Consider the following 24415-nt stretch of genomic DNA (forward strand, 5'->3'; position numbering starts at 1 on the left):
ACTTGACGTTGAGTATCTGAGACACAATAAGAGACAATGTCAGTGGGATGGGGGCGAGGCATCACATGTGAATTCACATGTGCTTTGCCATGTGAATGTCAAAGATAAAACATTTTTTAGAAGCGCAGAAACAAGAGGCAAAAAAGTGAATTCTGTACCTTTGTTTCTGAGTTTTAGAAACCTTCTTCTCCTCTTCCAGCCTGCGGCATGCTTCTTCTAGTTGAGCAAGTGTGTTTGGTGGTGGAAGTGGAGGCATCGCCGGGTCCTGAATGAAGGGGTGGGATGGCTGAACAATGCCCCTCTGGTGGGTACTGCCAACATGTTGACGATTGGTACGCTCCATTGCATTTCCCCTCAGGCATTCAGTGACACTTCCTCTTTTCATACATTGGACACTATGGAGAGAAATGTTTATTATGCCCCAGTTGCAATCAATTGTCAGTAACCTGTCCTCCCCCTCATTCTTCAAATACATTTGTGGGAAGGTGATGGCCTAGTGGTATTTTTGCTGGACTGTTGATCCAGAGACACAGATAATGTTCCACAAACTGAGTTCGAATCCCACCTAGGTAGATGGTGGAATTTGAATCCAATGAAACAAAAACTGAATTAAGAATCTAATGCTGACTGTGAATCCATTGCTGATTGCCAGAAAAACCCATCTGGTTCATTAATGTCCTTTAGGGAAGGAAACTGCCATTCCTACCTGACCCACAGTAATGTGGTTGACTCTTAACTGCCCTCTGGGATGGACAATATATGCTGCCTGGCCAGTGATGCTCTCATCCTGTGAATGAATAATGAATAAAGAGCTTAAACCAGTTTGAACCCTAGAAGTCAAGTGGTTTTGGGAGCTATACATGTTCCTTCCTGATCTGACCATTTTCAAGCCTGTATTCCCGTGCAAAAGCCTATGGATGACACATGTAGGATCTTTCTGCTCCTTAAACAAGTAGCAATAATAAGATCTTCAGCTGGAGACAACTTCTCTGCAGGAACCTGTCAATCAAACCTGATACCTTCTGCTCATTGCCCTGCCTTGACTTTGTTTCCAGCCAACTGGAATGTGAATTTGCAATCAACATGAAAATATTTTCTCTTTTTATACTCAATGTCCAAAATTGCAAAAATCATTTCGTCTTATAAAGAAGCAATCTAAATACTTCAGGGTAACGGCTCTCACAGGTGATAAGAGGAACATCACACATAACTTGACACCATTCCACCGACACATCCAAGTGCTCCCTCCTCAACATAGTTCCACTAATGCACAGCACCCACCAATGACTGCTCCACGGTTGCGCTCGCTCCCACCCCTGACACTGTTGCACTAACACACCATAGCTCCCCCATTTTTACTGACACACACTACCTCATTACACAAACACAGACACTGATGTCTGCATGTGCTCATCTGCACAGTACAAAGCAAGAATTCAAAGTAGTTCCATCTTTACCTGTGTGACCTCTGTTTGTTGGGTTGTCGTTCACTCTCCAACATCCACTGCCACACATTCTGTGTCCGGTCCGTCTCTTCACAGGGGAGCTGGGGACTGGAAGGAGGCAGAGATCCCTCACTGGGAATTGGGTTGACGCAGTCCATCACCTGTGCGCTCCTCCTGGCCATGGTACTGTTTCTACTGCTGACAGTCAAACAAAGAGGAAAAAAGTCAGTCAGCGGAAAGCTTTTAATTTCTGCTATTTAAAATCTGAGGTCTACCTGCACCCCCACTTAACAACTTCACTCCCTGCTTCTCCTGAAGATACTCCCAGACACACATGCAGGTACAGATCCAGAGGTCCCCACCTACCCAGTAGCACACCGGTCAATAGCTTGTAGCCTCAGGTACCACGCAGTGTCTCAGTACAATCCACAAATTTAACTCCAGGATTCACTGGGTCTTGTTTCCCCACCTCCCTACCCAGAAACCAGAGATGCATGCACTTGGTTACCAGCCTCCCAGGGCCCATAGCTTTTTCTGGGTCAAACTAAGTTGGGAAAACTGCACTACAAGGCCATTCAGCTCCTTCAGCCTGTTCAACATCATTCATAGTGATCATACCACAGAGTCCTAACCACCCAAATTTTGCAGTAGCTGTTTGGTACCTTGTGTTGTATGAGAAGGCAACGAACTGAGACCTCCATTGTGGACAGTCAGCACTAATGCTAATAATGCCCATGGTGAGGCTTCCAAGTACATTAATTGTTACTGAACTATAATATCCACACCTTTCAATGACCATGTAAATGGACAAATTATAAGCCTCTCATTTTCTAATGAAGTCAGGGTGCGGCTTTCTCTGCACTGGGGAAACCAAGCAGAGGCTTGGGACCACTTTGCAGAACACCTACACTCGGTTCGCAATAAACAACTGCATCTCCCAGTCACGAGCCATTTCAACGCCCCTTCCCATTCCTTAGACGATATGTCCATCCTGGGCCTCCTGCAGTGCCACAACGATGCCACCCGTAGGTTGCAGGAACAGCAACTCATTCTGCTTGGGAACTCTGCAGCCCAATGGTATCAATGTGGATTTCACAAGCTTCAAAATCTCCCCTCCCCCTACTGCATCCCAAAACCAGCCCAGCTCGTCCCCGCCTGCCTAACCTGTTCTTCCTCTTACCTATCCACTCAAGACGCACCTCCATTTCCTACCTACTAAACTTATCCCGCCCCCTTGACCTGTCCGTCCTCCCCGGACTGACCTATCCCCTCCATACCCATACTCTCCTCACCACCTATCTTCTCCTCTATCCATCTTCGGTCCACCTCTCCCTATTTATTTCAGAATCTTCTCCCCATCCCCCTTTTCTGATGAAGTGTCCAGGCCCGAAACATCAGCTTTTGTGCTCCTAAGGTGCTGCTTGGCCTGCTGTGTTCATCCAGCTCCACACTTTGTTACCAGGGCCCGTTGTGTGTTGGCAGCTCACTGTGGCACCATCACTGACAGCTCCCCCACCTTGAGAAACAATGACAGTACTCCGTGGCATGACAGGGCTCAGGGACAGAGCTTCATAGCAGTATCATCTATAAGCAGCCAACAGAACAACTTGGTCAATGTTGGCCATAGTTACAAATGTGTATGGGCCACAGATTGTTTACAGTGGCTGCACAAAATTGTATTCAATCACAACTACGTCAACGACGAGGAGCACAAACAGTTCATCCACTTCACCAACACCTTCCACCCAAGCCTTAAGTTCACCTGGACTATCTCTGATACCTCTCTCCCCTTCCTGGACATCTCTGCCTCCATTTCTGGCATCCATCAGGAAACTGATTTCCATTTCAAGCTACCGACTCCCACAGTTACCTAGAATATGCCTCTACTCACCCACCTTCTTGCAGAAAGGCCATCCCCTATTCCCAATTCCTTCGCCTCCGCCACATCTGCTCCCAAGATGAGGCATTCCACTCCAAACATCCCAGATGTCCTCTTTTTTCCAAGAGCCATAACTTCTCCTCCACAGTGGGAGAAAATGCCCTCGACCATGTCTCTCACATTTCCCACAACTCATCCCCCACCCGCAATAACAAAACAGAATCCCCCCTTGTCCTCACCTACCACACCACCATCCTCCGACACTTCTGCCATCTGCAATCTGATCCCACTACCAAAGACATTTTTCCCTCCCCACCCTTATCTGCTTTCCGGAGGGTCCACTCTGTGTGACTGCCTTGTCCGCTCCATATCCCCTACCACCCGCAGCACTTTTCCCTGCAACCAGAGCAAGTGCTACACCTGCACCTACACCACACATCAGCCCCGCAACTCCACCCCCCACCACTCACCCCTATCCCAGGCCCTAAGACGACCTTCCACATCAAGCAGATGTTCACCTGCACATCTGCTAATGTGCTATACTGTATCCGCTGTTCACGATGTGGCCCCCTCTACATCGGGGAAACCAAGCGGAGGCTTGGGGACTGCTTTGCAGAACACTGACACTCGGTTTGCAACAAACAACTGCACCTCCCAGTAACGAACCATTTCAACTCCCCCTCCCACTCCCTGGACGATATGTCCATCCTGGGCCTCCTGCATTGCCACAAATGATGCCACCCAAAAGCTGCATGAACAGCATTTCATATTTTGCTTGGGAACCCCTGCAGCCCAAGGCTATCAATGTAGACTTCACAAGCTTCAAAATTTCCCCTCCCCTGACCACATCGCAAAACCAGCCCAGCTCATCCCTGCCTCCCTAACCATTCCTCCCACCTCAAGCCCCACTCCCATCTCCTATCCACTAACCTTATCCCACCTCCTCAACCTGTCCGTCCTCCCTGGACCAACCTATCCCCTCCCTAACTCCCCACCTACATTCACCTTTACTGTCTCCAACCCCACCTCTTTGACCTGTCTGTCTCCTCTCGACTTATCTTCTCCTATCCACCCTCCCCTCTCTCCCTATTTATTTCAGGATCCCCTTCCCCTCCCCTATTTCTGAAGAAGGATCTCAACCTGAAACGTCAGCTTTCCTGCTCCTCTGATGCTACTTGGCCTGCTGTATTCATCCAGCTCTACACCTTATTATCTCACAACTACTTCATGGTCTGTTTGATAGAAATAACTAACATAATTACAGAATATCTTGCATGTTTACACTCCTTGGTGTTTGCAATGTGTTGCTGAGTGTTCCTGATGGACAGGCCAGCAGATCCCATTTTCCAACCCTTTGTGTTGGTCTCTGCTGGATTTGCACTGGACTGAGCTGTAATTGGCCTCAGTGCCTCCAAGTTAGGGGACAGATGGAAAAAAAAAACATCAGCATAACTCATCCTGGACAACACGCTCACATCTTGGGAAAGAGGCTAAACGGTGATTCACAGCCTGGTTGAGTAGCCAACCGATTCACTATGCTGACTTCTGTGTATGTAGGGTCTGAGTACAAGAGTGAACCTGCTTTTCCTTAAGGCAGACTTTTAAAAAGATGAGAACTTACCCAAAGGGAAACTGTTCCACTTGATGTCCCGACATTTCAACCTTGGAGTGAACACTTCGAAATTTGGTGTAGGAACAAAAGTCTGTGCTGTTTGGACAGAGACACTGAACTTTATGAGCAGCCTCAGTTTCAATCTGTTCCTTTGTCTTGGGAACAGTGTGATGGTGAATGTAATGATGGTGGACGTACTTGGCACCCTGTTTGGACACACACCCTTTGTTGGAAACACCTGGAGCTGCTGTCTGGCTCCCCAGGGCCATTTGAAACTTTGCCCCTCGGAGACAGTCTGGTGTCTGGGAGGGAGGAGAATATCTGCCCACACCCGGCGATTGGCAGCCTGGGGTTTTCAGTACTCGTGACAAGTGGTCATCCAAGATAGTCTGGGGGTCGTCGTCACAGCTTCCAGAGGGCAGGAGGGCCAGTGGATGCAGCTGATGCTGGGGGCCTATGGGTTCCATCTCTGTCTGTGTTGTTATTGTGGGAAGCTCACAATCTTCACTTTCATCCTGTCAAATAGAAATGGACATCTTGTATTCACCGAGTGGTACAAAGGTAATTGCAACAACACATGTTCCCTGCAACTGACAATCCTCAACCCTCCAAATGACTCACTGAATTGTTACAAGTGCAGAAAACAGACACTCAGCCCATGTTTGCATCAGGTCTCCAAATGGGCATTTTGTCTTCTTGGGAGCGAGTACATTCTTCTTTTTTAAATAACCATTTAATTTCTTTTTGAAAATCTGATAGAAGCAGGTTCAGTCACAGTCTCAGGCAGTATTTCCCTGACCCTATCCACTCACAGTGTTAAGGGAGTTTCCTCAACATTTGTTTCTTTTGCTAATCACCTTAAATCTGTGCTGTCTCAGTGCTGATCCTTTCAAAAATGGGAACAGTTTCTCATTTGCTCTGTCTGGGGATTTTTCACTCCAGAAACTCAGTTCCCTCCAGAGCCTCCCTTCACCAGTTTAGGCAACTTTTCCCTGCAGCGTCACCTCTTGGTCTCTCCTACCCATCTTTCACAAACAGCCAATTTCAAATGGTCCACTTAAAGCTGTTCATTTTAAGCCAATTTCCTAGTTGGGAATCCCCTGAAATCACACACATGTCCTGCGTTCAAGGCAGCACAGACTGAAAGAGGGTGGGGAGTAAACTCGGTCTTGCTAATACAGTCAGGCGGTATAGATTATAATTACTCCTCCCTTCAGTGTGCAAAGCCAGATAAACATAGACCCCCTGCCCTAGAAAAGGGCAATGTACACTTCATCACTGCAGCCAAATTGCTCTAATTTCCAACCATCATCAAAAGGGACTGAGGGACAATACTATCTGATCAAAGTGACCAAAACAAGGGATCTAAAAAAAACCAAGCTACACTGAGATGAGTACAATGTTTAATGCAGTACTATGTGCTAGATGAGTTTTAAAATGCAAATCTGTCATGCTGTTCTCTGTCTCGGGGACTGCAAGTTTCTAGAGATTAAAATTAAACAACTTTCTCTTCTCCTGCCCCACCCACAAGCTCTGTGGTAGCAGTCCCTACCTCTTTGATCTGCTGTAGCCTCTCCTCTAAACTGTCCATGGTGTCTCGCTCCCGCTTGAGCTTCTCCAGTCGAGAGATGAGCTGAGTGGCGAAGGCTGCTGGGTCCACAGGCGTCATCTCCTTTGGAAGGCGATGAGTTCTCTACATGAAGCAAGAGCATAACAGATAGAGGACATTTAGCTGTCCGTCCTTCAGCTTGCACATGTTGGGGAAAGGTGGAGCACAGACAGCACACTGGACAGAAAGAAAAAGAGACAGCAAGAGAGCGAGAGCATGTGAAAAGAAGAATGAGAGACAGACAATGAAAGAGTGAGAAGAGAACGTCAAAAGACCAGGAGACAAAAAGGAGGGGGAGATCGCCAGCGAGGAAGAAAACAGAAGCAAAGCTTTTGTCTTTCCCTTTTAAGTGTGTGCGTGTCTTTGGGTAAAGCTAGTTTCTCTGCTCATTGCAAAGAGCTGGGGATTTTATGTGCTTCTTACAGTGGCCTCATGGAGCGACATCCTTCCCAGCGGCTCTGGCCTAGGGTGAGAGCACTCAGTTGTCCTGCTCATTCCCTCTGTAGTACAACCAGCTCATCAGTAGCTTCAGAGTCTCGAGCTTCTTCAAAGACAGTGTTGTCGAACATCAAAAAACATGAAGGTGGGAGGGAAGAATCTTTAACTGAAGTGGGTTATAAACAGAAAATGAAAATTAAAAAAAAATGGAGGGAAGATGGAGTCAAACGGGTGCAGATCAGAGAAAATGTGGTAATTTATTTCCTGGCTGCACGCTGGGTAGCTTTGAGGATCTGTTGGCTCAACAGCTCCTGTGTTCTTTTTCACTCCCTCACTCTTCACTTCTGTCTTCTTTGTGCAGCATGAAGAGAATCAGCTGCAGGCTACTTTTGCTACACTGCTGGGCTCGGCTGCCTAAAGCTGCAGCTATCAGGGGAGAAGGGAGGCTGTGAATCAGGAGCAGAGAATCACAAGACAAGGGAAAGCACGGCACGGCACAGCCTGTACCAGTGTCAACAAACATGACAGGGGGGACGGGGGAGAAGAGAGCGAGAGAGAGAGAAAGAGAGAGAGAGAGGGAGAGAGAGAAAAAGAAAGAAAGAGGAAGAGAATAAACTATCCCTCCTTTCCATCCATCTCTCTGCACCACCCCCTACCTCTGCTCTCATCATTTTAAGCTGGACACCGTACCCACCCAATGAAGCAAAAAAGCCTTCTCTAAGGCAACCGCACAGCAGCAGCAATGATGCGAGGGGCAGAGAAAGGAGTCGCTCTGTTGGAAGTTGTCACTTTACACACTAGCTGTCTTCTATTCAGCTCCTGATCAAAGCACAGCCTGGCAGAGAATGTCGATTGGGGAGCCCCAGGACAAAATAATCTCTTTACAAGCTCGGGCAGTAGAACTTGTGTGTTGTTTCCAATTTTTTGTAGGGGGGAAAACAACATATTTTGGAGACAACAGTTTGCAAGCCCTTTGAAAGAGATTTTGTGCTAGTTATTTTTTCTCCCCTCGGTTAGGAAGATATGAAAGCTCACTGCAGCAAGAAAGCTATACAAGGCTTGATGATGTGCAATGGCGATCTGTTCACCACACAGGCACAGCTTGGTCTAGTACCAGATAGAGGGGCCATCTGAACTGTCCAAAGTAACTACATACAAGGCAGCATGTTGCATGCATGCTGCTGTTAAAATACAATTTAAAAAAAGCATAATTAGAGGAGACCGTTCTCCCCAAATGTAGTGCATAGTGACCCCCTCTGGACCCCTTGACCAGAGTGAAATTGCATGCAATTATTTTTCATGTGCTACCACTTCTTGGAAGGGGGGGGGGAGGTGGCCAGTGTCAGCAGAGCCTGATTGTACATTCACCTGACATGTGTAAATACATGCACCCACACCCAAGATTTCAGGAGTCAGATAGAGCCCAATCAATCATCAATACTGTGTCCTGTTCTAGTCACCCAGTTATAGGAAGGATATTATTAAGCTGGAGAGGGTTCAGAACAGATTTACCAGGATGTTGCTGGGTATGTAAGGCTGGATAGGCTGGGCCCTTTCTCACTGGGGTGTAGGAAGTTGAGAGGCTACCTTATAAAAAAGTTTAAAAAATAATGAGGGGTTAATGGTAGTTGTCTTTTCCCTGGGATGAGGGATTTCAAAGATTATGTGGCACATTTTTAAAGATGAGAGGAGATTTTTAAAAAAAAGACATGAGGGCCAAATTTTTTTTGAAATAGAGGGTGATTTGCGCGCGGAATAAACTTCCTGACGAACTGGTGGGTATGGGTAAAATTACAATGTTTAAAAGACATGTAGATAATTTCATGAATAGGAAAGATTCAGAGGGTTATGGGCCAGGAGCAGGCAGGTGGGACTAGTTCAGTTTGGTATTATGTTCAGCATGGACTAGTTGGACCAAGGGGTATGTTTCCGTGCTGTAGGACTATCGGCTCACTCACCTGTAATTACGGACTGAAAGGGGTACGCTACTATTCTGAGAGATTCAGCATCATGCTAAAACCTACCAGTCAGATTACAAAGTAGGGACTTCAGGTTGAATTTTGGTTTGGTTTCCCACCCAGTGCCAATCTCAAGCAATGAGCAATCCACAAACATACAAGGGCTCGGCTGTGAGTATCTCCTACAATGGATCCAAGGGATGCTCCAGGGAGATCTGAAGTCAAGGTTATTTAGTTTGAATGAGATCAGGGCAACGAATTTGTTGCAGCGCCCTAGTCTGGTGGAACTGGTCAGAAAAGACATTAATACATACACAAACAGCCCAAATGCTCCACTGTGAACAAAGCTTCCTAAATTGTGGGTGGTGGATCTTAGTGGGATCGCCAGTCAAACTTTTCCAGTTCAGTTCAGAGGCTGTAGTCGGCTACATGAGACTCTGACTGGCTGTAGCTCCTTTAAATCCTCGAAGCTTGTTCACCCCTCCAAAACCAGGCATGGCCTGATAACCCTAATGCTGCTCTCCAAACCTGTGGGCGTGGGGGGGGGGGGGGGGGGGGGTGGAAGAGTAAGGAAGTAGTGGAAGTTAGGAATGTTCCATCTGGGGAATTTAAAAAAAAGTCCAGATGAGTCAACCTTCTCCATTCCACTTCCCTCACCCCTTTCACAGGTCTCACCATTCCCTACACAACTCCTGGGGACTGCTGATGCCCCCATCTTACCCCTGAGAGTTGTTATGGGTGTCTTCTGTTGGGCACCTTAAGTACAGGGACCAAGAGCTGGAGCTGATGTGGGAGGAGTTTCCAAAACAGTGAACTGGATTGGAGGAGGTTTGGGGGGGGTCTTGCTGAGAGTTACAATTGCACGAGACTTGGTGTTGTGCCAGGGCAGCCTTTTGATGGAAATCCATCTGCTCAATCCCAGGCAGGAGTGACAGACAAAAAGTTTCAAATGTGCTGGTGTGCACATATGCACGGACATGTGTGAATAAAAGGAGGCAGTACTGGATAAAGAACAATTTTAGACCCATTAACAGAGGAATATTCAACTAACTGGGATCAAGAAAGTTTCAAATCACTGAGGTGAAAATTCCTTGCAAATGATTGTGGAACATCTAGTTTAGGGCTGCACAAGTCCAGTAGATACTATACTTGGAAAAACTGTAAATGAATCCACCCATAACGAACACCATCAATTCACCATTGAGATCAGTGTTGCAGTAAGTAGCATACTCACTTCCTTGATAAAATATCCCAATTATTGGATGTATGTATTTAGGTATGACCTCACCAGTCTATCGAAGATGCTTTTAGGGTTTTTCACACATATAACTGTGTCAGTTATTTGAAAAAACCCAACTCGTACATATTTATGCCTGCAACTTGTATTAATTTAAATACTGTGTTGTCTAGGAAATTAAAGCTTTCCTGCATGAAGCTTTATGCTTGATGGGGAGTTGATTATTATTGAGAATTTCAGAGGGGAGGCAATGGACTAGTGATATTATTGTCAGACTATGTCAGAAACTCAGCTAATGTTCTGCGGACCTGGGTTTGAATCCCACCACAGAAGATAGGGGCATTTTAAGTTTGTAAATTGCAGATTTTTTAAAAAAAGTAAAAGAATCTACTGATAACCATAAAACCATTGTCAATTGTTAGAAAAACCCATCTGGTTCACTAACTTCCTTTAGGGAAGGAAATATATCCCCCTCCCCTGGTCAGGCCTACACAGGACTCCAGATCCCACAGCTACATGATTGACTCTCAATTGCCGTCAGAATTGGGCCAGCAAGCCATTCCTTTGTACCAATCCCTTCAAAAGCCTCAAAGAAATGAAACCAGATGGATCATTTGGCATCGAACTAGGCACAAGAAAAGACAATGGCAGATACAGCCTTGTTGACTCTGCAATATCCTCCTTACTAATATTTGACAGACAGTGCCAAAGTTGGGACAGCTGTCTCACAGGCTATTCAAGCCACAGCATAGACATAATCATACTCACAGAATCCAGACAAACAGACAGACAACGTCCCAGACATCATTATCAAAATTGCTGAATATATCCTGTCCCGTTGGCAGGACAGTCCCAGCAGAGGTAGTGGCACAGTGGTATACAGTAAGGAGGGAGTTGCCCTGGGAATCCTCAACATGGACTCCAGACTCCATGAAGTCTTGTGGCAAGGAAATTCCTGCTGAGTACTACGTACCATCCTCCCTCAGTTGATAAATCAGTATTCTTTCATGTTGAGCAAGACCTGGAGGAAGCACTGAGGATAGCAAGGGCATAAAATGTACTCTGGGTAGGGGATTACAACGTCCACCACCATGAGTGGTTCAGCAGCAGTACTACTGATCAAGCTGGTCCGGACCTACAAGGACACAGCTGCTAGATTGAATCAGCAGCAAGTGGTGAGGGATCCAAGAAGAGGGAAAAACATACTTGATCTTATCCTTACCAATCTGCCAGCTGCAGATGCATCTGTCCATGACAGTATCATTAAGACTGACTATGGCACAGTCCTTGTGGAGGTAAGATCCCATCTTCACGCTGAGAATACCTCCAGCGTGTTGTGTGGCACTATGCTAAATGGGAGACTTCAAACAGATTTACCAACTCAAGACTGAGATCGATGTGCTGCTGCAGGTCATCAACAGCAAAATTGTACCCTAGAACAACCCTATGACCTGGTATACCGCGCACCGCGCGCACCCCCTGCCCCCCCCACCCCCACATTTAACAATTACCATCAAGCCAGGGGATCAACCTTGACTCGATAGAGAGTGCAGGAGGGCATGCTAGGAGCAGCATCAGGCATTCCTGAAAATGAGATGTCAACCTGGTGAAGTTACCAAGCAGGACTACTTGAATGCCAAATAGTACAAGCAGCAAGTGATAGACAGAGCTACATGATCCTCTAACCAGCAGATCAGACCTAAGTTCTACGGTCCTGCCACATCCTGTTGAGAGTGGTGGTGGAGAATTAAACAATTCACTGGAGGAAGAATCTCTACAAATATCTCCATTTTCAATGATGGAAAACCCCAGCACACCAGTGCAAAAGATAAGGCTGAAATATTTGCAGCAATCTTCAGCCAGAAGTAGTGAGTGGATGATCCTTCTTGGCCTCCTGCAGTGGTCCCCAGTATTACAGATACCAGTCTTCAGCCAATTCAATTCACATCACATGACATCAAAAAATGAATAGAAGCACTGGATACCACAAAGGGTACAGGCTCTGACAACGTTCTGGTAATAGTACTGGAGACTTGTGCTCCAGAACTTGCCATTCCCCTAGCCAAGCTACTCCAGTACACAGTTGTAACACTGGCATCTACCTGATAAAGAAAATTCCCTGGATATGTCCTGTACATTAAAAAGCAGGACAAATCCAACCCAGCCAATTACCACTGCATCTACTCTTGGTCATCAGTACAGTGAGGAATGTATCAAGTGCTATCGAGCAGCACCTGCTCAGCAATAACCTATGAAGTGATGCCCAGTTTGGGTTCCACCAGGGCCACTCACCTCCTGATCTTATTACAGCCTTGGTTTAAACATGGACCGAGAAAGCTGAATTCGAGGTGAGGCGATAGTGACAGCCCTTGACATCGAGGTTGCATTTGATTGAGTGTGGCATCAAGGAGCCCTAGCAAAACTGGAATCAATGGGTTAAAGGGGCAAATTCTCTGCTGGTTTGAGTCATACCTGGCAGGTAGGAAAATGGCTGAGGCTGTTGAGGATTAGTCATCTTTACAGGAGTCCCTCAAGGTAGTGTCCTAGGCTCGACCATCCTCAACTGCTACATCAATGACCTCTCCATCACAAGAGTGAGAAGTGGGGATGTTCGCTGAAGATTACACAATGTTCAGCACCATTCACGACTTGTCAGAGACAGAAGCAGTCCATGTCCAAATGCAACAAGATCTGGACAATATCCAGGCTGGGGCTGACAAGCGACAAGCAGCATTTGTGCTGCACAAATGCTAGGCTATGACTATCAGAGACAGAGACAATCTAACCACTGCCCCATGACAGTCAATGGTGTTACCATTACTGGATCCCCCACTAATATCCTAGGGCTTAGCACTGACCAGTAACTGAACTAGACATGCCCCATAAACAGTCGCTACAAGAGCCAGTCAGAGGCTACGAATACTGCAGCGAGTAACTGACTTCCTGACTCCCCAGAGCCTGTCCATCATTTACAAGGCACAAGTCAACAGTGTGATAGTATAATGTAGCAGTGGAAGTTAGATAGAACTTGGCTTCGGGTAAAAGTTCGGCACAACATTGGGAGCCGTAGGGCCTGTACTGCACTGTACTGTTCTATGTTCTATGATGGAATTCTCCCCACATGCCTGGAAGGGTGCTGATCCAACAACACTCAAAGCTTTGACACCATCCAGGTCAAAGCAGCACACTTGACTGACACCACATCCACAAGCACCCACTCTCCACCACTATTGTTCAGTAGCAGTGTATCCTATGTACAGGATGCACTGCAGAAATTTGCCAAAGATCCTCAGTCAGCACCTTCCAAAACCATGACCACTTCCATCTTTAAGGAAGAGAGCAGCAGATTTATGGGAACACCACCAAGTTCCCCTCCAGGGCACCCACCATTCTGACTGGGAAATATATCACCATTTCACCTTCACTGTCGTGGGGTTAATATCCTGGAATTTCCGCCCTAATGATATTGTGTATCAATCCACAGCAGCTGGACTGCAGTGATTCAAGAAGGCAGCTCACTGTTAACCTTCTCAAGGGCAACTTATGGTCTTAACTAGGGACAGGCAATAAATGCTGGCCAAGCTAACCATGCCCACATCCCACAATGAATTTTTAAAATTCTAATTCAGCTGAGAGTTTCCAAGTACCACATATGCCAATACCAATACAGAAGGCATTGTTACTACATGAAGCATGACCTAACTAATGAGACACAGAGAATAAAAAGTAGTTCTCAAAAACTAACAAGTGGGCCCCGAAAATCGAAATGAACAGAGAAAATTCCGAGAGGAGCTCTTGAAGAAAAATTATATTGACCTCAAGTCTCACCCCCACCTTGCACACCAAGCCGCTTTGGCTCTCAGCCTGGGGTCACAACAATGTTCAAGCACCAAAATAATTAGTAGAAGGTTTGTGCAACACTGATATATAACAATGTTCTTATATATTATCTTTAATATAACAAAAATGTCCCAGACCTTTTGGAGGAATGTAGATCAAACAGACAGACAATGTTAAGCTGTGAGAGATATAATGAAAACTGAATTCAGCAAAGGGCTGAAACACTTACAGGAAAGTGAGGTAGTGAGACCTGACCATTAGCTTTGACACTGCGTTGCATTTCCCTCTGTTGTTGCTTCTTATGCCGATATGGAGGGATCCCATCTCTGCAAATTAAACCATGAAACAGAATGTGAGAAGAATCCAACAGGATTGAAATTAGTTTCATGTGTCACCGAACATGACGAATGCAACATCCAAGTTCTACAACTGCCAGCAGTTTGGTTTTGTAGACCTGGCTCTGGTGCGCAGGCTATAAGCCCCTCAATCTGTTGTCCAGTTACCAACAGTTCCAATGCCCACCTGCCAAGAGGACACCCAATAATTGTACCCGAGAGATTCTTGTCACAATGCCACTGAGCTGGAAGACCACAACAGCACACACAAGGACAGTGTGGTTTACTAGGTTAAAATCTGGAACAAAAACAGAAGTTGCTGAAAAGGTTCAGCAGGTCTGGCAGCATCTGAGAAGAAAAAAAGAATCAGAGTTAACATTTCAGACCCTTCCTCAGAACTAATTTTGTGGCTGGGAGGAGTGGCATGAGTATGGCTATTGACACTGACCTTTTTTTCCAGAGAACTGAGGAAGGGTCACTGGACCCGAAACATTAACTCTTTTTCTTCCCCCCCTTCAGATGTTGACAAACCTGCTGACCTTTTCCAGCAACTTCTGTTGTTGTAATTCACCGTGTAATGTTCTTCTCTGAAGCAGACAGTCAGCAGCAGTAGTCCCACTATAGGTTGCAGTACGTACTGAGGGAATACCAATCAGTTGGAGGTACTACCTTTTGAACAAAAAAGGAAAGTTGGAGCCTCCATCTGTCCACTCCGGGGGATGTAACAGAGCTCATGACACTATGCTGAAGAACAGCAAGGATGCTCTCTCCAGTATTTTGACTATTTATTCCTTTATAAGGCATCACAAAAACAGATTGTGGTCTTCAGCTTGCTGAGTATAAATTAACTACCACACTTCCTCATTGCAACATGTACCTTAAAAAGTATTTCATTGGATTAAAAGAAAAAGTGCGTTGCGTAGGATTGTAGTTTTTCGTACAGCTGGAAGAGAAGAACCATGGACGGATTTGTAAATAGGATAAAAATCTTAGAAACTGAAACACTCAGTCCAGGAACCCAAATTAAGTCTGTGGCAAGGAAAATGGGGGTAGCAAGAAACTTGCTGTCTGTGAGAACACAGGCAGCAGAGCCTTGAATTATCCCTGGTTGATGGAGGTAGGGGTCTGGGAGACTAGCCAGAAGTGTGTGAAATAATCAAGCATGGAGATAGCAAAGACATGGATGAGGATTAGTGAAAGTGAGCTGAGGCAGTGATAGTGGTAGTTGATATTATGGAGGTGAAGATAAGCAGTCTCAGTGTGAGCAGTGGTAGAAAGCTCATCTCTCAGGTTCCGATGGTTCGAATGTTCTGACTAGTCTGGTTCAGCTTCAGAGTTGTCATGGATGGATTCAATTGGTGGTGATGGAATAAGACCAAATCAATGGCCTCTGTCTTTTTAGAAAAATTAGAATTGGTCATTCAATACTTGATATCTAATAAGCAGTCTGAATCAGAAAGAGATAGTGGTGAGATAAAGCTTGTTGCTATCAGTCTACACATGGAACTCGAGGCCATGTTTTTGGACACACTAGAGGTAACAATGCGGGTCAGCCACCATCCTGCATCCTGTCGTATGGTAAGGGGAGATGGGAAAAGATGCGCAGGGGGCCGGGCGAGGATTGAACCTGAGGGTTAACACGCCTCAGGTGAGGGGAGAGGTTGAGAAAAGAAGGCCTTTGTGGTAAGCTCAGGCGGTGCAGGAATTGAACCCATGCTGTTGATGTCACTCAACATCACAAACCAGCCATCCAGCCCACTGAGCTAACTGAGTTATAAGGAGAGGTTGGATAGGCTGGGACTTCTTTCCCCAGGAGGGAGGAGGTTGAGGGGTGACCTTACAGACCTTAAAATAATGAGGGGCATGTATAGGGTCAACTGCCAAGGTCTTTCACTTCTTCTCCTCACCTTCTCCTCCTCTTCCCCTCTCCACCCCCTACGTTTACAGTCACAGGGGAAAGATATGAGAAACCTAAGGGATAAATTTTTCAGGCAGAGGGTGGTGCATGTAATGAGCTACCAAACGAAATACTGAAACAAGTGGTAAAGAGGAGTACAATTACAACATGTAAAAAGGCATTTGGATAGGTAAAGGTTTAAAGGGATAAGGGCCAAATGCAAGCAAATGGGACTAATTCAGTTTAGGAAACCTGGTCGGCATGGACGAGTTGGGCTGAAGGGTCTGTTTCCATGCTGTACGATTATGATGCCCCTTCTGCAGTGTCTGTGATGGGACACTCCCATTCAACAAACAGGCACACCTTCCTTGCTCACATGGTTATGTCTAGCATAAGCAGGATATTCAAAACTTAAATACCCAGTGGGAAACAAACTGAACTTAAGTTCACCCCCTATCTCCATAAAGGCACATAACTCTGCAAATTAAAATTAATGTTACCCACGTGAAATAGCATTCAAGTCTAACAAATGACAACAGCTGCCTTATGCCAAGCATGCTGAGCCAACTACCTGCCAGACTGCAGCCACTATCTTAATATCTTTTAAGTTCAGCCTTGATTCAGCAAGCCAGTTTACGAAGTGCTCTCGATTTATGGCCCAACACGTCGCACACACTCACGCTACACAACTGTTTGCCATCAGAACACTTCTGGCAGATTGGATTTATCCACAAGTTCAAACAAAATGTTGAAGCTAAGGAGGTGCAAGGTCAGCAGCACAGTGTGCCACTGCCTGAATGCTGAAACTGAAGTCGTGCACGCTCAAGGGGATATCACCAGTGGCAATGTGCAGAAAAATAAATGAAATGGTATCCTTAAGGCAGACACACAAGACCTTTTCTCCCTTTTAGAAAAAGAAAGCACAGACCACTGCCTGATGAATTGAGTTGGAGCAATCAACTCAGGCTTTTCGGGCCTACTATTCTGCCCAGCTTTTGTAACAATCCTCTGGAAAGAACTGTCCTACAACTGTATTTTGAAACATGACTTTCTAAGGTGTACTGATCAATCTCTTGCAGTTTATCGATTAAATATTGCTATAACTTATAAACCACCAATTGAAAAAGGCCTAATTAACTGCTTACAGGCCCAAATGTGCATGACCTGAGCATGATGCAGCTCCTCTTCAGTTTTGAAAGGCTCAAACCCATGTGCATATGCGCCTGCAGTCTTTAGCTGGCAGCAGTTCTGAAGCAAGTCTCTGATCTTGCCAACATCAAAAGCTTGGTTTGTAAGATAAGGTAATGTTTGAAGTTTGCACAGCCGAGCCTGCCCCCTGCGTCAAAACGAAATCCATAAATAAGATATAAGCCAGAGAGAAAAGAGAGGAAAAAAAATCAGCCCTCTTCTTTCCCCAATTGAGGAGAAATCTACACTGCACCTTATTTTAAACAGGAAAGTAAACTCTGATCTGACAGGTTGCCTTTACATCTCATTTATTCCCCTGTTTATAGTGCCTCCGCTTGTTAATTGGAGCTTGTTTTGCCTTCTCTTAATCCCCACACCCCCACTGTAGAAACAAAATCAGACAGTGATGGCCTGTTTGCGTAAATCACTCATTTCTTGTTGTTCATCCTGTGCTGTTAAACAATAGGCTTTTTGAGAAAAGATGAAGCTGCATTTTTTTGTTTCTAGCTCTCGCCCACTCCAAACAGACTGGAACACTGCAGGTGTCATTAGTGCAATAGTGTGAAGCTGGCAAATCTTCTGCAAGGGAGTGGAGAGTAGGTGTGGGGTTAACTCCAAATTTAATTAGTTCAGTGACAATGCAGCTTTGCAAATCACCAAAGCTCCACCACTAATGCTTGTGCCTTCCATTTCATAGGCCTCTAACTCTGGAATTCTCTCCCTCTCCATGTCAGTGTCACTTTCCTCCTTGAAACCTACTTCTTTCTTTGAAGAGCTGTTAGCTGTCTGACCTAATATCCTCATGTGGTTTGCAGGCATATTGTTTTTACAGCATTCCTGTGAAATGACTGGGACATTTTATTTTGTCAAAAGGTGGCTATATAAATTCAAGCTGTTGTTAAGAAAGACAAGGAAAATCATGCATTTCACTGTTGCCTTTTCACATCTCCCAGAAACATCTCAAAATCACTTCAGTTACAATGAATTACTTTGAACTTTCATTACTGTCATTACAAACAAACCAGCAGTCAATGCCCACACAGCAAGACCCCAGAATAAACAACACCATTAATTCCTTTAAACTGCATTCTGGGATCTTTTGGTGCTTGAATCCCCAGCACTGTTTAATGATTCATTTGGAGTCAATGCCTCTAACAGTAGTGCACTGCAGTGTTGCATTGGAGTGTTACCCTCCATTATAATGTTTAGGTCTTACAGTGGAGAGGGGAGAGTTAAGAGCTGAAATCAATTTTCTTGGACAGACCCAGTAGGCAGGTGTGTGGGTTCAGAAAGTCACAAAACCCAGAATTTAAAGAAAGCTATTTAGAACACAACCACTGCAGTGTTGCATTGGAGTGTTACCCTCCATTATAATGTTTAGGTCTTACAGTGGAGAGGGGAGAGTTAAGAGCTGAAATCAATTTTCTTGGACAGACCCAGTAGGCAGGTGTGTGGGTTCAGAAAGTCACAAAACCCAGAATTTAAAGAAAGCTATTTAGAACACAAGGCCCTGTTTGCTTTGACAGTGCGCTACAGTATCCTAGAAATATGTGCAATGAAGATTATACACCAGGTCGAGGTGCTGAAAGCTTTTCTGAATTAACACGTGCTGTTGGAACAAGGGGCTTTCAAAATAAAAGCAAAACCAAGGTGAAATCCGATTTTGCAATCAACTCTCTCATTGAAAAGTGAAACCTTGAGGAAGCGTAGCCATGTGTCACTGAAAGAACATCCCTGCCCCTCATTCCCTCCTATCTTGGGGAGCGGGGGGGAATCCTCGTTTAACCAACCAAGCTTCACACAGCTCTGCTCTATTATGAAAACAAGAATCAGCCAGGCTCCTTTCAGGCTTTACAGCCATCTCCCTTTCACTCCAGCAAGTGATTTTCAAAGCAGCCTGCAATTCTTATTTGCAACCCCATTCAACCCCACCCCCTCAAACTCAGTTTGATTAACAATGGACTGAAAGCAATTCAGCTAAGCCTTTCATCCAGAATACACTTTTATTTCTCAGCTTTACAGAGCCACCATTGGCTCTGACGCAAATATTTTAATCCTGACCATTTCCCCACCCCAGCTCGCCTGGTCCTCAGACCAGAAATGACTAACACTCAAATCTCCTGTTGACAAAACCTGGAGCCAATTTAAAAACTATACATGTCAGAATGCCTTTTCACAAGTGCTACCACCCCGAGTAGATACATATGTGCAGGTGTGGTGCTTGTGTGTCTACCGAGTAGGTGAAGGAGGAAGTATGGACATACAAAAATCTGAGTGTTTGTTTGTATGTATTGACAGATGTACACGTGATGCACAATTTAGACTTCTCCTCACCCCTTCGTATGTATATACACGTTTTAAGTAAAAGATTTGCTTGTTGTGTTTCCTGTAACCTGATAAATATTCACTTTATTTAAAAGAGACACTCAGTTGTACAAATACATGCACTCATGGACGCAAAAACATACTTTCCTGCATTAGTGAGTGCCACACTAAAGCTGTCCATTCCTACTCAAGCAGATCTCACTTGTACTCACTGCAGGGAACTGCAGCAACAAGTAGATGCAACTGTAGACCATCTCATTCATAACTAATAGTATATAAGCAAAAAAAAATCACCTACATCAAACCAGAATCACCTCTGCATTTTGTGGTGGGGTTGTACATTTTTGCTCCCAGATATTCACCCTAATAGTCCCAGCAATCACCTCACTTTCACTGCTTAATTTCAGTCATAACATCTTTAATTTTTATTCTTCCAGCCATTCTGTGCTGCTGACAGCACGTGGGTTCATATTCAGAGGCCTCCCACCCCTTCACTGTCAACTCAGACACTAAGTACTGATAAGTTAGTGAACCTTAGTTGGTATCAGCTGTCAACTCACATCCACAAGCTCAGTTTGTTCCAAGATTTAATCCAACTCCCCTGGCTTGTGGAGTATCTCCCTCCAAAACAACCATCCCACCCTCAGCTCACCCGAGTGACTAACGGACAGAGAGCAAGGGAGAGAGCAGGAAAGAAGGGCTAATGTTATGAATTTAAATTCAATTAAATAAACCTGAACCTGCATCACAAATCGCAACCCCCCCCCCACCCCACCCACGCCCTTGAGCTGTTACAGTCCACAGAAATGGAATAGCACAGGTGGAAGACCGTAGTTCCAAACCAGCCATTTTGTTGTCTCTTAAAACCATAAAAACAGGAAAAGGAATTAGGTTGTTTGGTTCCTTGAGCCTGTTCTACCATCCAGTAAGATCACACCAGATCTTACGTTCTAGCCTTTACTCCAATACCTCAGAGATTCTTGATTAGTCAGGAAACAAAGTCTCAGCCTTGAATACACACAAGTCCCGCACAGTGTCTCAGTGGTTAGTACTGCCACCTCATGGTGCCAGGGACCTGGGTTTGATTCCGTCCTCAGGCGACTGTGTGGAGTTTGCACATTCTCCCCATGTCTGCGTGGGTTTGCTCCAGGTGTGCTGGCTTCCTCCCACAGTCTAAAGATGTGTAGGCTAGTGGATTGGCCATGCTAAAAATTGTCCACAGTGATCAGGAATAGGTTATGGGGGACGGGCTGGGGGGTGGAGGAGGAGAGGAGAGGAGTGGGATGGTCAGAGGGTCACTGTGGAATTGTTGGGCCGAAGGGCCTGTTTCCATACTGTAGGGGTTCTATGACTCTGTCCCCACATAGCTCTGTGGCAAGGAGTTCAAGAGATTCACAATCCTGAGGGGAAAAAAAAATTATTTCATCGCAGTCTTGAATTGTTCTGCTTAAATCTCAGACAGTGAACTGTCTTTTTGTGGGAAACCTAATGACCTTTGATGACTTGACTCCCAGTTCCAGCTCTAAAATATGTTAGGATGAATCCAGATCAGAGCGACTGTGTGCTCATTGCCACTGGCCTCAACATAATCAGAATAAGGGGCAGTTTAGGGGAGGGATGAAGCTCTCTTGTTCAAGTAGCCAACAGAAAACAAGTGAAATCAGAGCCAGGACTGAAGTACACCTAAAAGTAAATCTAACTCGATGTCAATATAAATATGAGCTAGCCTGTACTCAACTGATCTCCAGCGAATAGTCAGAATACCAAAGCAAACAAAGGAGATCTCACTCCCTGTTCCCTTATGCCACTGGCCTTTGTTTTTCTATGATCCCAATAGAGTAGTGTTCTAAAGTTTGTGTGACTGTGGGAAGGACAGGGGCACTAATTTCCCTTTTCAACAAACTGGCACAGGTATAATTGGCCAAGACGTGTCCTATGTTCCAAGATTCTAAAGGAAGATGAAGTCTTGGTTAGATGTCCTGTCATCACTTGAACACAGACAGAGGGGAGGCTGCAAAAAGGCCCCATGATGTGGGAACAAATCGGTGAGCCTGTGGATATGAATTAACGGCCAATGTGATGTTCACTCAGGTTCATTAACTTATTAACACAATGTTAGTGAAGGTCAAACTGTATCCTTTTAACAGCTCTGCCATCAGGAGAAAACTAGGAAAGACAGATCACTCTAAAAAGGTACTGACAGTATCAAAAACTCAATCTCTCTCTCTCTCTACTAGCAGTACATGAGACAGTTTTCTGCTGCACCTAACTTCGCTTCAGTCCCAGATGTTCCACCATTCCAACAACAGTGGATAGACTGCACAAGATATTTGACCACATGCTTTCACCTGGATCACAGCCAAGCACCATTCTAAAGTCCTGGAATGACCTGAAGCCCACATGTCCTATTGTGCTATTAGTGTTTCAAATTATTATTTGAAGGAGGTATGTGTAGGGAAATAGGCAATACTTTAAGCGCAAGAAGGGTGGGGAGGATGAGTGGGAATTGGTTGTTGTTTAATGTCTTCCCAATTGACTAAACAAGTCAAAGGCCTGCCATCACCTGCTCCTGCTCTGGATAATAAACAGGGCTTTGTCAGTGATGTACACAATAGCAAACAAAAGTAATTTACACCGAACCAAAGCTTCACGCCCAGGATAAACACAAACATCACTGGTCAGTAAACAATTACAAAGTGTGCCCCTTGTCAAGGTGAGAAGCCATAGTCACTGTTGGCACCAAGGCTGTATTTATTTCAGTTCCTAAAGTAGGATCCTGGAGGTAACTATAGTTGTGGTGGTGGTGGTGGGGAGGGGGCGTGGGGTGGTGTTTTCAGATAGTTGTAGATAAGCTAAAATAAGCTAACCCAGACACCCATTACCTCCAGCTGAAAAAGTAACAAATGTTACTCTTCTAGTGGCAACAGGAGATCTAGCCTGACCATGGTTGAAGTTGCATGTTCGTTTAACGTTAGTAAATTCTGCATGATCTTTAAAGCAGCAGTGAGTGTTATAAACTTTTATACAGCACTTTAAACATTGTAGAACAATCCACAGCACTTCACCGGAGCACTAATCAGAAATCTTGACAATGAGACAATGGAGAAGACATTAAAAAGAGGCAACCAAAAGAGGTTTTAGAAAGGAGAGACAGATGTTCACGGAGGGAATTCCAATGTCTTGGTGGCTGAAGACATGGCCAAAGACAGGAGTGAAGGTAAAAGTTAAGTTTAAGTTTCACAAGGAATCATACTTAATGAAATTGGAGGAACAATATAGCTTGTTACAGACAGAGATAGGAATGATGCCATGATGGGAATTGAGCACCAGGGTAAAATAAATTAAAACTGAAGCATTGATGGATTGGGAGCCAATGTAGAAGCAAGTACAGGTGTGATGGGTGAACAAGTTTTAGCATGAGCTGAGCAACAGGCAGGAGAAGTTTGATAAATGCAAGTTTCAGAAGGAACGAAGACAGGGAGGCCAACCAGGAGATCACTGGAATTACTGACTGTGAATGTAATAGACGGATGAGGGTTCAGCAGCAGTTCAGTTTAGGATCACAATAAGAATTAGCATGTAAACATGAGAAAAATAAAGGCATCAAAACAGTATCAGAAGGCAGTAATAAGTCATGGCCAATAGCACCACCCAGTTACAAATGTAACCTGGACTCTATGCCGCAGCTTCAGAACAAACTCAAATTCAACCATTTCCCTACACCTTTATTGTATCATTGGGTCCTCACAGTCTCAAGGTTGAATCCATAGTTGTGGTCAAGTTTCCTAATCAGATTCTGGGCACACACTCATTCCTGGAGAAGGAACTGGAATTGCTGTATCATCAGGATGCCCAGGGTATGGTAATGCTCTGATTGAGGAAAGTGAAAGAGTTGATATCTATTGATGTTCTGTGCTGCACTGTCTACTTTGAATTCGGACAGAGTGAGATGGAATGGGGAAGAAGAAATTCAGCCTCAGTGCAGTCAAAATCAAAGCTTAGAAAGCAAATGAGTAAACTAGGACAAAAAAAGTGTACAAGCCCAGCAGACATCATACTTACACACTACTGTCTGTCATTGACATTGAGTCATCAGTCATGACGTCACTGGAGATTTCACTGTCATTCGCACTACTAGCTGGAGCAAAGATGCAGCCAGTTTGAATATGATAGGGGCTGGCAGGGCCGTTTCTTCCATAGGATCTAAAAAAGGACAGAATTTGTTTCAATTAACATTTGTATAAGTGATCCTCAAAAGACATCCTTCAGTAAAATGCCAATCCATTCAATTATTTGAAAGGGCACTTTGGCTGACTTGGGAAAGAGGCATACAGGCCAGAAGGTTCCAGATTTGATCCTAGCTGTACACCCATGTGCAGTGGTAGTACAGGCATTGCCAATGTCCATGCAATGTTAGGACAGAGGTGTTTGGTGTTGGTGGTGGTTGGGAGATGGTGATGGAGAAAAGAGGGAAGGAAAACAATGCGACAATCTTGGTTTCTGATTGGAACACAGGCTCAGGCTGAAAGTACATATTTGCAGATAAGGCTCGACTGGGATGGTTTCTTGGTTTTCTTCTTTGTCTGAACCCAAGATATGAAAGAGCACCCTACAACCATGGAAGCAACAAGAAAAAAAACAACAGATCTCTC

General features: G+C 45.0%; 1 protein-coding gene across 6 annotated transcripts in view; it reads right to left on the minus strand.

Annotated features, from left to right (window-relative positions):
- Nucleotides 1-24415, minus strand: part of axin2 (axin 2 (conductin, axil)) — a 50339-nt gene that overhangs the window by 7179 nt on the left and 18745 nt on the right. For 4 of the 6 annotated variants that reach the window (XM_048554770.2, XM_048554766.2, XM_048554768.2 and 1 more), the window contains exons 3-9: nucleotides 23826-23966; nucleotides 14248-14344; nucleotides 6489-6629; nucleotides 4946-5451; nucleotides 1458-1643; nucleotides 159-395; nucleotides 1-16 (exon numbers count right to left, since the gene is read on the minus strand). The exon at nucleotides 1-16 is cut by the window's left edge and continues 89 nt beyond it. In XM_048554770.2, the coding sequence (XP_048410727.2) occupies nucleotides 1-16; nucleotides 159-395; nucleotides 1458-1643; nucleotides 4946-5451; nucleotides 6489-6629; nucleotides 14248-14344; nucleotides 23826-23966 (1324 nt within the window). The remainder of the gene's footprint in view (nucleotides 17-158; nucleotides 396-1457; nucleotides 1644-4945; nucleotides 5452-6488; nucleotides 6630-14247; nucleotides 14345-23825; nucleotides 23967-24415) is intronic. The other 2 variants (XM_048554771.2, XM_048554772.2) reach the window with 2 other exon arrangements.

This window comes from Stegostoma tigrinum, chromosome 22 (assembly GCF_030684315.1).
Source record: "Stegostoma tigrinum isolate sSteTig4 chromosome 22, sSteTig4.hap1, whole genome shotgun sequence".
NCBI lineage: Eukaryota > Metazoa > Chordata > Chondrichthyes > Orectolobiformes > Stegostomatidae > Stegostoma > Stegostoma tigrinum.